Below are 14,898 nucleotides of genomic sequence, written 5' to 3' on the forward strand. Positions count from 1 at the left end.
TTCCAACCTTTTCTTTGCCTAAACAGAGCTGCTCGCCTGTAATCCAAGCTGCTCCATTATGAGCACTGGGCTTCTCGCCTGCCTCTGTTTAGAAGAAAATCTCTATTCACCCAAGTCCCATTTATTCTTGACAGGAGATTCCAGTCGGTATTTAAAAAGTAGTTTGGCACAAAAGCAGCATTTTCCCTCCTCTAAGCTCCAAACTGACCATTTATCGTTTATAGTTAAGATTTAAATGTGCTGTATTAGTTTTGCTTGACTGAGCTTGATGATACTTTAGTTTACTATTTGCCTTGCTCTTGTTGGTGATTAAAGAAAAGAATGGATCCCGCACAGCATTGGGCTATTAAACTTCATGAACTAGACGTGTGTCTGACTATAAAAGGCATCCACATCTCTCTGTATAAACACATGTGCACTCATCCAATCTTGCATATCCACACCTAGCCTTCTATGATATTTCATCATACAAGAACGCCCCTCGTGAATGATGACAATTGTGGCAGGAACCTGCCCCTCCACACAACACAACACGACACACCGGCCATTGGATGTGCCCATTGAGACATCATGTGACAGTGACTGCTCCTCAAATAGCCCTTTGGGACAAAAAATATTCAACACAAATAAATAAATAAAAATAATACATACATATGTATGCAGATGAAAAATGAACTAAAATGTTTTATTATTGTGATTGCTACTGTCCAACCTACACTATTACTACTACTACTATTACTTCTATTACTACTACCTGTACTGCCACTAGTACTACTTCTACAAGTACTATTACTACCACTGCTACTGCTACTACTTTTACTACTACTACTACTACTACTTCTACTGCTACTTCTACTACTACTACTACTACTACTACTACTACTACCTCTACTATTACCTCTACTGCAACTAGTACTATTCCTACTCCTACAAGTACTACTACTACAACTAATATTATTACTACTACAATTACTACTACTACTAACTCTACTACTACTAATAATAAAATAACAGTAATTAAAATACATAACAGTAATAATAAAAATAATAATACACCCTCAACACTCTGCAGTATAGGTCTAAACATAAACCAGGTGTAACATGTATAATTATTTGTATTTAATATTTCTTTAACCTAAGCATTCTTTCTTTCTTTTTTCTTTTTCTGTTCTTTTTATCTTTTTATAAACCCCCATTGATGTATCAGGGTATCATAAAACTATTATGCACTCCTGGTGTGCTGTCCCAGAATACTATGTACTGTGTTACTACATAGATAAATACATAATCAGTCCAGGACTTGTGAATTCATCTGCATCTATGTATATTTTGGAAATATTTATTCTCTTTATTAGTATTGCTACTGCCACTAAGTTTACTATTGTTGTTTTCAACGCCCTCCTATTTAGCCATCATCATTGTCTTTGTACGTGTTATTTTTATGTAATGTATTATTGCAGGGTCCCTGCTCCCTATAGAGTATGGATATTTTACAGAAGCCAGTTTAGGTTAGCATTGCTGATATATATGAATTCCATGTTTTCACACAATGCTGAGTGTGCATTACAGAAGGCTGCATGCATATATAATGAGTGGTTTCACTGCTGTTATAGGGAAAGATTTTACAAGAAGAAATAAAGTGTTTTACTGGGGTGCAATAAGGAGGGAAGTTTCTTATATGCAGTGAGCGTCCAGCAGTGCACAGACCTTGGAGAGGGCCCCTAGGCTTCCCATTCTTACAGAAACATCTGAACTCTGCTTGTTTCATATGCCCTTCCCAGAAGAAAGCCACAAGTGGAGGCTAATAAAAATGTAGCCCAGAGTTTAAGAAGCAGATATTTTCCTTGTGCTTGTAGAGGCAGCCTGGGTCCTGCTCTGGTGTAGTCTACACCACGTCTGAAAGCCAAGGGTAAGTGCTCTGGGGATGGTTAAAATGCTGCACTGATTTACATACTAAATCAACTAATAAACCTTCTGATTCCTCTGACTTTGCACACCACATTCAACTCCACCGGTGAGGCTTACATACAGCAATATTTTATCTAATCATCTCTATAAATAAAATAGGCACAATATGGGACCATTGACAAAATTCCAGCACAAACCTGTAAACACCATTCACTCAGTCATTTAATTCTGCTAACTCAAGGATATTAGGACATCACAACAAATAGGCTGTATACCAGCAAAGTACAGAGGGTGTATATAGCACCATAAACAGCCACAAACAATTCACTTATGGTTTAATGCCTGCTGCTAAAAATATAAAACCTTTCTGCGCCAAGAGGGGATTTCTTTTATGTATTTCATTAGAGCAGTTCGTCGCTTTGTGTTACTGTTCATTTATTTCACATCTAGTTACATAGTTATTAGATGTAATGTAACGTTTTTGTGGCATCAGTGATTTGACCAAATCCTAGATTTTATTTCACACCCCTGAATTAGGGTCAGTAACCCCTTTCATAATACAACAGATCACATGCTTTCATTGTTTTTATTATTATTTTTCATCACACGCTTTACATCTGGATGATGTGTATGTTTTGAAAATACACGGCTTCCAAAATAAAAAATAATGAAAATAAATAAATATAAAACAATGACCTCCTCACATAATAAAATGTCATCTCTAAACCTCCCCAAAAAAACAGCAACTTCTACTGGATAGCAAGACTTGTAAAAAAAAAATAAAAAAAAAATTTAATGTAAGTTTTTAATTGATATTACGATTGTAAATGTGCAACTTGCAAAAAATAATGAATGCAAAATGGAGAATATATATATATATATATATATACTTGTGTGTGTGCATGTATATGTATCGAGGTCGAGCTCAGATGAACCTTTGCATACGAAAGTGATCTGGGAGGGGTTGATGGCTGGGCTTGAGCTGTCATTGGCTGCATGCATTTGCAGTGGTGCAGGGCTATCTCTAATCATATTCAGCATGTTTTGCACAAGAAATGTCAGCCAGAAAGGAATATCTGCTCTCTTCGCCAAATTACCCCACAACAATGTCATGCTCAGAGAGCCCGGCTGCGAACTCCTTCTTGGTGGACTCCTTAATCAGCGCTGGCAGAGGAGCAGAAGCTGGGGGCTACTACCAGGGCACAGGGGTCTACCTGCCCCAGGCTTCCGAGGTGTCTTATGGGCTGCAGAGCTGTGGACTTTTCCCCGTTTTGAGCAAAAGAAATGAAGCTGTCCCCCCCAGTAACCCAGCCCCCACTTCTCAAGGCTATGCTTCAGGGATGGAGCTCTGGCTAGAAGCCCCCAGGTCCTGCAGAGTGGAGCAATCTGAAAGCCAGGCTGCCACCGCTTGCTCCTTCGCACAGAATATCAAGGAGGAGAACTCCTATTGCCTCTATGACACGGACAAATGTAATAAGACTTCTTCTGCGACTGACTTATCAGCCACTTTCCAAAGGGTTAACCCTGAGGCTAGCCCTGCTCATAGTACCAGCTCTGTTCCAGTGCCAGGGTACTTCCGCCTCTCCCAGGCTTATGGCTCATCCAAGGGGTACGGTGCCGGTCACATTGCTGTTCCCCCATTTGCACCCCAGCCCCCCGCTCGCTTTGAGCAGCCCCTGTCCTTGCCCTCCATGCCCGCAGAGAATGCCAGGAAAGACAGCGAGGAGTCGCCCCCTGCCAAGCTCCCTGGTGCCGCCGCCCAGCTCGGAGCAGACGAGGAGCCTCACATGTCTTCATCCGGAGCTGAGGACTCTTCTCCGGCTCCTTCTGACAGCAGCAAGCACTCCCCGGAGAAAGAACCTCGAGGTGAGCGGGCACTCACACTCAGGCTGCTCCTCTTTACCAGCAGCCTTTGAACTATCTCATAATTGGGCGTCAGTCTGTCATAAACATCATGTCCATTCTCAACTTTACACCACATGCTGCTCCTCTGTGCTTTGTCCTGCAGGAAGCAGGAAGCTCCTATAAAATAACACTTATTTATAGGGCCCATTACAGGCGCCAGGACAGGCTGCCATGTAGAATATGACAGGGAATGGCCCAGGTGCATGTGTGGGAAGTGCATGTCAGGGGCTGCCTGGTGCTCACATGTGCATAGCACAGCCCTGCACCATGACTATGGCCTGTGTGCTGGGTACCTAGGCATGCTAAACATTCATTTATCTATCTATACAAATGATGAAAGAAGGGGGAGGCAGCTGTATCCAAAAGAAATTATAGATGACTATATAGAGAGAGAGAGAGAGAATAAGATAGATATATAGATAGATATACGTATAATGTATATTATGCACTCAGTATACAGACATATGCCATGGTAACAGTATTAGCTAGTAGGATAGCAGCAACAACCAACCATACAGGGCTTTGCATATGCAGTTTGCTATACTAATTGTGTTGCCTGGTGCTCAAATGTACAGCACCGATCACTATGGCCACTTTACAACCATTAGACCTAAATGGATATAGGCATGCTAAACATTTGTCTATACAAATAAAAGAAGAAGGGGAGAGGCAGCTGTATATATATATATGAGAGAGAGATGTAGGTTATAATTTATATTAAGCACCCAGTATACAGATATATGCTATGGTAACAGTACCAGCTAATGCTATAGGAGCAACAACCAATCATACAGGACTCTGCTTAAGAAGTTTCCTATACTAATAGTATCTAATCAGAAAAATTGCAATAATGTATCCCATATAATATATATATAGATATAGTTATTAATATATATATATATATATATATATATATATATATATGTGTGTGTTTCTATCTAAATTAAATTAAATTAAAGTTAAACTGTCCACCTTTAAAGTTCATTGTGTATACATAACTGCTATGTGAATATGAATACACTTTGTACTAAATATTTATACACATGTAATATATTGATAGACATAGACAGACGGATAGATTGAGACAGATACATAGAAATATAGATTTAGATTGATATATAGATATAAGATAGATAGATTGCCAGAAATTGATCCTGGGTTTATGGTAAAGGGGGATAAAAGAGGAGAGACAGAGTGCTGCGATTTTGTTTCAGCTTTTTTTTTGTAGATAACTAGATAATAAAGAATACTTGAATACTATTTTTTATTACTTTATTTTACCTATTGATTTATGATTTTTTTTTTGTTCAGGGAACTCAAAAGGTGAAAATTGTGCCAACTGGTTAACAGCAAAGAGCGGCAGAAAGAAAAGATGTCCCTACACCAAGCACCAGACCCTGGAGCTGGAGAAGGAGTTTCTCTTCAACATGTACCTGACTCGAGAGCGTCGCCTAGAGATCAGCCGCAGCGTCCACCTCTCAGACAGGCAGGTCAAGATCTGGTTCCAGAACCGCAGGATGAAGCTGAAGAAAATGAACCGGGAAAACCGAATTCGGGAGCTCACAGCCAACTTCAACTTCTCTTGATGAGCTCCTTCATGGAGAACCAGTACTCTTCTTCTCCTCCAGTCACCTGAATGGATTGCCAGAGCTGTACATTATGACCAGTATGTCCTTCATCCGCCCTGCCTTCCGGGTTAAAGCCATACTTGCACACGTCTTAAGAGCTTTTTTTATTATTATATTAATTATTATTATTATTTTTTATTATTTTTTTAGACTGAGATAATTTTTTATGGCGGTTCCGCATTTATTTCCTTGTACATTTACTGTCCTGTTCCTCCCTTTGTCTTACATCCGGCATTGCATTTTATGTTGATCAAAGAAAAGGTGGATGAGGCACTAAAACACCAGTTCTCACATTTTATTGGGTAGAATTAAATGTTCCTTATTCCTCCAGGAAAAGGGAACTATTTCTTTCCTCAATAAAGTCATGAAGGCACATGAGAACATTTGCAGGACTCAGATGATTTCTTGAATGTAGTCTTTGAGTTTGGGTAGAAAGAGCAGAAAAGCACATGGTCCATGGCTAGTAGGTCTAATGTTCTCCTTCCTACTGCTGTCACCATACAGGACACGAGCCTTGAGGTGGGGGAGCGCCTCATTCCTCTGATATACTGTGAATTTACATGCTTTAAATGAACTTTATAGATGCAAATATGTGTAAATGTCTATTATTATTAAAAGGCCAACGTTCTTCTTGATCCATGGACACATGCCCATTACTATCCAGATCATATGCTGCTGTGTGCGACTAGGCCATGTGTATGTTTTCAATGAAGAATCAAATAAAAGAAAATGAATCCTTGGTATTTTTTTCTTCTTCTAATTCTGTGGCTTTTTTTTTTTAAACATGTTATTTTATCTTCACAAGAAGTTTACAACAGCACAAGTTGCCTAACACCCCCTCCTGCAATTACTATAGGAATCCATTTAAATATTACCTAGACAGTCGTAATTTGTCTGAGCCATATAGCAATGGTGCTGGAAGCTTTGTCGGCTTTTGTTCACTTTTATGACTTGCTAGTATATCTGGAGTGTTGCAGAGTAGAGCAGAGCTTTCAGTTGGGCAAGGAGCAGCTAGACAGAGGAAGCAGTCTCACAAGAGGACATGGGATTGGTTTTATTTTACCTAAAAATACTAGAAGCTATTTTCTCCATCCGGAATAACATACAAGTGGGCCAAAGAGACACTGAGGAAACCTCAAGGTGAGGCCAATCTTAAAGTCTACTGTTTGGCACATGGCAACTTTTGTGTCCTTCTTCAATTTCTACTCATACATTGCATTTGATTCATTGATTTCCACATAGCTATCTATCCCTTCTATGTACACACTCACACACAGATACATACACACATACACACACAGTCATACAGAGATACACACACACACACACACACACACACACATACACAGTCATACAGAGACACACACACACACACACACATATACACACACATACACAGTCATACAGATACACACACACACACACATATATACACACATACACACACATATATATACACACACATATGCACACACATATACACTGATCATACCATCGCCACATATGTTCCCACAGTGCTTACTATTTGTATTTAATGACTTTCTTGTATGTCTCCTCTCATATTGCAATATACAGGGTGCAGGGCTTGCAGGCTGCTGTGCCATTTTCCAACGTGTCTGTGATTTTTTTCTTTATAGCGGACCCTCTTCTAGAAGCTTGGAGGTCTCCGATCATAAGGTGTTTTTTTTTGTAGAAAATAGCTGGAATGTGATTTAGGTAGTTTCATGTTGTTGGGGCTCCAGCTTTCTCTCGACAACAAGGAACTGCCTTAGTTACATCAGTGGATATCGTCACCCAGGTAGAAGATGCCATGTCATATGGAACATAATGTGCAATATGGAGCATGGATGTGATATAGCACTGGGACATAACATGTGGTATGTGTCATAATATGCAGGATTGAAGGGACTCATGTGAGATATTGGACACAGGATATAGGCGTGCTGTGTAATAAAGAACTTTTAATATCTGTATAGAACGAAGATTGACATTGGACTACCAGGTAATTCGGAAATTTGACTATTAGAACATAGGGCTGCTATGTATTTTTATCTGAGATGAATATTATATGACATTTTCTGTTATTGTGTACACATAGAGCAAATGCCTGTATAATCAGAAGCGTGTTTGATTTTTGATTGTTGATTCTTAATGATAATAGATTGATATTATGATATTGCATTTGTTATGCATAAACAATTACACATCACATGGTGTTTACCAACTGCCTCACCACATGGGAAAAAAATATAAATGTATATATAAATATACATGCATATACCTACACTTCTATTATTTGTAGATGGTCATATAATATATATATATATATATATATATATATATATATATATGTATATATATTTGGAATAGAAAGTATAACATTAATGGGAGGAATGCTGGTGAGCGGGATGCAATGGTTTCCTGCTCACAAGGCCTAGGTTACGATCATTATTACAATCAGCCTATAGTCTCACATTCCTGAGAACCTCCCCACCAGCACAACCCTGGAGAAGGCAGACTACTCTTCAAATATACCAGACAGCAATCTAGACTGGGGGGCTCTCATCTGCCATGTTATTACAGGGCTGTGTTTACCAATCACACCCCCACGCACATTTGTAGCCATTATCCCCTACCACAGGTTGCAGTCTACAGGACAATGGCAAAAGGAGATAATGCACTGCTATATGTTAGGCGTCTAATAAAAAAAATATATATAATCGGTAATGCCTGATTCACACAATCTGGGTTTCTAGTGATTATGTATAGTATTACAGTCAAGCTGGAAAAAATATAGTTGGAAAAATAAAAAAATTAGTTGTAAAATAAATATTTATAAGATGTCAAAATACAAAAGAAAGCTATAAAAATAATTTCATCTGTAGGCGTATGTGTGTGTGTGTGTATATATATATATAGTGAGAATGCCACCGCTTCTACTATTGCCCCTACCACTGTAGTAAAGATTATTATTATTATTATAATTATTATTATTATTATTAATAAACATTTCAATCTCAGCAAACCTTAGTGCAGTTACATTTTTTTGTAATTATTCTTGTTTAATATTTTTAAAACCTACATGGTAGAGAAGCCTATCTGTCCATCTATTTTCTTTCTTTCTATCTGTCTATCTATCTATCTATCTATCTATCTATATCTAGCTGTCTGTCTATCAATTAATCTATCACATCTATTTAAGAGGTGACTAGATACATTGCTCTACATCTAAAATACGACTGATTATTAGACATTAACAATAATATTATTATTATTAATATTATTATTATAATACCTTAGAATGCAGCTAATCCACTTGGTTATGTCCTATTATCCCAATGACCGCCATTGACTTCCTAGATCCTCAATTACATTATTTTTCGTATTTACACTGTAATAACATTGTTCTAAGTAATAAATTGCTCATCGATGTAGGTATATTTTTCCCTTTCACAGAGTCTCAACTTGCTTTAAAGACTATTAATAACAGCTTCAGATTGATCCTACCTTTGGGGCATTTTTTTTTTTTTTTAGTTTCTAGACGTATAATTACTGGTTATGGACAGTACAGGAGATTTGTGCTCTATGAAAGTATTTTTATTTCATTTTTCCCAAAATAGATCTTTTCAGGATGACAGGATCTCCTCTATCTATCTATCTATCTATCTATCTATCTATCTATCTATCTATTATCTATCTGTCTATCTATCTATCTATCGTCTAATATTCAAATATAATATATGATATAGATAGCGAAATAGACAGATAAATAGTAGATAGATAGACAGACACATAGATAGATAGATAGATAGATACATACATACATACATAGACATAACGCTGGACTCATAACAATGGACTTGATCTAATGCTTTTACTGCTCAGTACAAAACAATGTAACCATCCGCCATTACATTGTGCTCTGTATATTTCCCTGCTGTACTGTTTTACCAGAACAGCTCTGCATCTAAATCTATGAACCTTACCACATTTCTACAAACTATAATAAAGGCTTCATGCATGTGAGACAATTACTGCCATGAATCCACGCCCAAATTTCCCTTCCTGGGTCTGTTCTCTACCCTCACTTGTGGTCTGTTTTATTATCGTTATTTTATGGCACCGGATTACCCAGTAAATCTTTCCCACCCAGATCCTCACAAAGACTAAAGTCGCAGTCAGGTATCATTTGAAATCTGCTGGAAGAATAACAACAAAAGCAGCAACACTACTACCTACTACTAACAATAATAATTATATTTGCAGCAAAAATATTTTACACGGCCTATATTCCTGTATTAAAGTCCTAGTGGTATTATCAGTATTATTTGGTTTATTAGTCTATAATGTATTATTATTATTATTATTATTATTATTATTATTATTTGGATGATAGCAATAATGCCGATAATAACATGTAATAATTGCTCCTACCCTTCGATAGGTTTTCTGAGCTATATTTTTCCATATCAGATGGACATGTTTCCATCGAGGTGCATTGCTCTGTGCTGATTACAATGCGTTGTATAGGCAGATATATAAAAACTAATTAAACAACATAGTAGAGAAAATAAAAGATGTGCTGTATCTGCATGCTGCCTGTCCATTCTGGAGCAGAGGGCTGATTGCCCTGTTTACAGGCAGCCTGTGTGTGTCTAGAACAGCACTATGGAGACTTATTAGAGATTTGCATTTGACTGCAGCTCCTGGCTGGATCTATACCAGATTACTGTCCCCCCTCTAATCACAACAGTAAAATGTAACAACTGCTTGTAACCAGCAGAAGTGCGACATAATAAATCCCATCTAGCACACTGAAGGCTATAGGTAGGAAACCTTTACTATATATCTATGTGTCTATGGATGACTTTCGATCTAGGACTGTGTGGAGAACACCTACATCCTACTGTGTGATTAATAATGATGTAAAATAGTCCCTGCCATGGTAGAAAAGGGGGGAAATGGGATCTTTTAATCCGACTTGGCCACAATTAAAGAGGACAATATTGTATAACTTCAATATCCTTTTGCATAAAAACATATGGCTTTGCTATAAAAATGATGACTGGAAAACAGTGAGCCATTAATAGCCTGCGGACTGATTTATTCCTTATTGTTCTGCTTCTTAGTCACATGGCCCAGGCAGCCAATAGGAAGCCAGTCCCTGCCTGCAACTTATTAGGTGACTGTACTTCTTTGTAGGACCAAGTTGTTACATGAAATCTGCAGTTTCATAATTTCAGCAGGTCCTGCTCCTCATCCTAGCAATGACGACTTCTGGGACTCTGAGCAATTATTATGTGGACTCCTTCCTGATCCATGAGGGTGAGGAGCTGGTGCAGTCCAGGTTTGCTTCTGGCTCCCTAGCCCAGCCACCACGACAAGCTACCCTGGGAGCTGAGCACACTGAGTACACTCCATGCAGCTTCCAATCTAAGTCGTCCATGTTTAGCAGTCCCTGGAATCCAGTCCACCATCCTCAGGCTGCCAATAATGTCTCCAGCGTGTACCACCCTTATGTGCACCACCAGGCACCCCTAGCAGCCTCAGATGGCAGGTTTATGCGGTCCTGGCTGGATCCCATGCCCGGATCATTGCCGTTCCCAGGCTTATCCTCCAGCAGGCACTACGGTATTAAACCTGAGCCTCTCTCAGGCAGGAGGGGGGACTGTACCACGTTTGATGCCCACACTCTGTCTTTGTCTGATTATGCTTGTGGCTCTCCTGCTGACCGAGAAAAGCAAAGCAACGAACCTGCCTATGCTGCCAATACTGAAGAGAAGATAACAAATGAGGAAAAACCTCCTATTGACCCAAGTAAGTTTTCTGCAATCATTGATGGGCTGTGGAGGGGATCATGGATTTTCTGATGATGCTGGTGGTGGAGATTAAGATGCCAGGCTATGGGGGGGGGTCATATAACAGAATGCAATATTGAAAGTTTGTAGCCTGCCATGTAACTGTATGACTGCTGCTGCCACAGCAATGGCCGTCCACAATGCATAGACATGTAAGCATCTCAGCATTGAGGGGGTATAGGGAAGCATTTTACAACGCTGTGGGCGTGGGCTGCTATATAATATGAGAATTGCAATGTATGTGGTAGGCAAAAATGCAGGGAATACAAAGGATTACCGAGGGGTCTGTAGTATGGGGACATGTTTTGTATTTTAGGGACATTTGGAGTCGAATAGCAGACCCTTCTATTGTATAGTAGTGTATCTGTAGAGGCATAGGAAGTGACTCCAAGTGGCAGTCTATGTATTGATCCACGTATATATCATATGAAATAAAATGCATTGCATAGAGCATGCTTAGAAATCTGTGTGTTCCTGCATTGTACATATATTGTATAGGGCATGCTAGAAACATGTGTTTGTGCAAAGACTATATATTATATAGGACGTGATTAGAAATCTGTGTTTGTGCATTGACCCTATATTGCATAGGACATGATTAGAAATCTGTGTTCCTGCATAGTACATCTATTGTATAGGGCATGATTAGAAACACGTGTTTGTCCAAAGACTATATAATATATAGGACGTGATTAGAAATTTGTGTTTGTGCATATCCCATATATTGTCTAGGGCATGATTAGAAATCTGTGTGTTCCTGCATAGTACATCTATTGTAGATGTATAGGGAATTCACAGTAGGTATATGTTGATGCATCACACACACTTCATAAGGTTATTTACAGCATTGTATTTATTAAGGCCCAAGTCATAGGTATAGGGCATTAAATATGTATGGATTTGGACTGACCCATAGGATAGATTGTATAGGGGAATGCATGCAATCTCTGCTGATGCCTATAGCATATAGCATGAGGGGCATTGTGATAGTTTGCTCATTGATGTATACATATCAAGTGAGGCCTTAGGAGCAAATATATTTAGGGCCACAAATCAAGCATTATACAAGGCACTTATAGCAGTCTATATATGAATGTATAGGGAAAACATTGAAGAGAGTTGATAGAAGTCGATTTTGTCATCATATAGGGCATGCATTGCTTAGGACATTTATAGTTGTCTATGTACTAAAATATTATATAAAGCATGGATAGCAGTGTTGTTGCATGGGGCATATATTTTAGGGCACCTGTATTGCTTTGATTGATGATGCAGGGTACAGGTATTGATAGAATAGTACATATGTTCATGATGTATATATTATTTAGAGAGCACTGACCGGGCATAAATAGCAATGTGTTTATTAATGCATAAGAAATGTATAGTAGTAGCCATTAACAAATTTCTCCCCCCCCCCCCCCCAGATAATCCAGCTGCTAATTGGCTCCATGCAAGATCCACCAGGAAAAAAAGATGTCCCTACACCAAGCACCAAACACTGGAACTTGAGAAGGAATTTTTATTTAACATGTATCTTACCAGGGACAGGAGGTATGAGGTGGCCAGACTGCTCAACCTCACAGAGAGACAAGTTAAAATTTGGTTCCAAAACAGAAGAATGAAAATGAAAAAAATCAACAAGGATCGATCAAAGGACGAATAAATACGGAATAAATGGTGCTATAAACAATGGGATGCTACTGTATTGAGGCCTCATGTGTCTCTCGCTCCTGTATATCATGCTAACAAACCAAGTACCACCACAGCGTTGGTTTACCAGAGCTATCCAAGAGGTACTTCATTTCTTAAATTATTTCATGAACCACACAAAGGGGCATTAGGGGTGGGCTGGCATAAAAGTAATCTACTTTCTCTACTCTTCAAGTAAACTACCTTACCATTGTGCACAACTATATACTGACTGTACAGACTAGCTCTAATAATGTAGGTTTTATTCTAATTAATATTATGTTTATTATAATTATTATGTCTTCTCTGGGCAGCGGGAGCCTCTGCTGCTATACTTGAATCTTGTGTTTTATTGTAGCTGTGACCGGATTTATGTGCTTGGATGTCGTACAATACTAGGACTTAAACTGAACTCAGGTTAATGAATATAATGCTAGGTCTGCAGTACCAGCCTCCAGTGTTCATATTATCCCCCCCCCCCCCCATATCCCCATATCCCCATATCTAGTCAACCAACCAGATAAAGAATCGACCTCGGATTATTGGCAATCACAGTCTCCAACAATCTGTCCTGAATTGTAAAGATGTATATATGGCTTATAGGCCACAAGGAAATATGCAGGAGGTGGGAAGGTGTGTATGTGTGTTGGGGTGGGTGGGGAGGTCTGAAATATTTTAGAGCCCTGGAGATTTCCTATAGGATCTACAAATACGTGGATTAAAATATATGGTGAGTGAAGGTTTTACTACCTATAGCTTGTGTTATGTTCTTGTTCACTGTATTGAAATTGCATTTATTAAGAATAATAAATTATACACAGGAAATAAAATAAAAAAGATATACATTGGTTATATTTCTATTTCTAAACAATACAAATAATTTATGCAGAACATTACTATATATTTGAAATAGTTACCTCATGACCTGTTGACCAAATTGTTGTGTTGGAATTATATTTATCCTTTTTTTGTTTGTTTTTAAAATAAAATTATTTTTTTTGTTAGTTGTGATATGGCATTTTTATGTTCCTGGTAAAATTGCTTACCATTTTTCATTTGAAATCTGTAGGTGAATCTATATATCTGTATATCTATATGTATATTATATATATAAATATAAATATAAATATATATATATATATATATATATATATATATATACAGACACATACAAACGCACATGTATGGGGTAGCTAGAGTTTTTTTTTTTTTTTGTGGTTTCATAAGACTTCAGGTAAACATTACTAGTGGTGCACAAAATAAATGTTTATTTTTCCACATACAGGTCTGCTATATTTGCCCCTGTATTTTATTCTATAAAGCTAATGCTAAATATATTATTATTATTTACTGCTTTAGATACATTGACTACATCATTGACATATATTTATTATTGTTAGTATTATTATTATTATTATTATTATTATTATTATTATTATCATCAGTTTATTTTATATGTACATGAGGTTTTCAGATGGATAAAGAAAAAAAAAGTACCCACAAGCTCTGTATATGCAGTATATGTAATATTATAACAACCAACATTTTTGTTAGCCACTTGTTTTCCTTTTTCAATTTAGATCTTTATATATATATATATATATAGCTACCTATATGGAACTTCTCTCTGTGGGATTTAGACTTCAATTTCCTCCTAAGCACCCTTTGTTAAAGCATAATTTAGAAATTGCATAGCTTGAAATAAAAGGGGTGAAACAAGTCAAACCAAAAAACAAGTCCAGACAGAGGATGTAGTTTAGGAAAACTCTGGGCCATATAGTGCAATAAAAGAAAATTACTGCTGTAACCATTTATGGAGTGTAAACCGCTGCAGGCTTCTCAGCAAAACCTGGAGGTCATGCCAAGATTCCTCCAAGTCTGGTGATCACACATCTACATGTATGTATGTA

General features: G+C 37.8%; 2 protein-coding genes across 2 annotated transcripts; both read left to right on the forward strand.

The window, feature by feature from the left end:
- The first annotated feature begins 2,963 nt into the window (after positions 1–2,963).
- HOXA10 (homeobox A10) lies at positions 2,964–6,124 on the forward strand. Its single transcript, XM_040432394.1, has 2 exons — positions 2,964–3,774; positions 5,125–6,124. Exons 1-2 carry the CDS (start codon positions 2,964–2,966, stop codon positions 5,397–5,399), a joined length of 1,086 nt encoding a protein of 361 aa, XP_040288328.1. The 3' UTR covers positions 5,400–6,124.
- Positions 6,125–10,645: 4,521 nt separating this feature from the next.
- Positions 10,646–13,913, forward strand: HOXA9 (homeobox A9). The gene is made up of 2 exons (XM_040433583.1): positions 10,646–11,258; positions 12,724–13,913. Exons 1-2 carry the CDS (start codon positions 10,709–10,711, stop codon positions 12,960–12,962), a joined length of 789 nt encoding a protein of 262 aa, XP_040289517.1. The 5' UTR covers positions 10,646–10,708; the 3' UTR covers positions 12,963–13,913.
- Positions 13,914–14,898: the final 985 nt, after the last annotated feature.

Source organism: Bufo bufo, chromosome 5 (assembly GCF_905171765.1).
Source record: "Bufo bufo chromosome 5, aBufBuf1.1, whole genome shotgun sequence".
Lineage (NCBI taxonomy): Eukaryota > Metazoa > Chordata > Amphibia > Anura > Bufonidae > Bufo > Bufo bufo.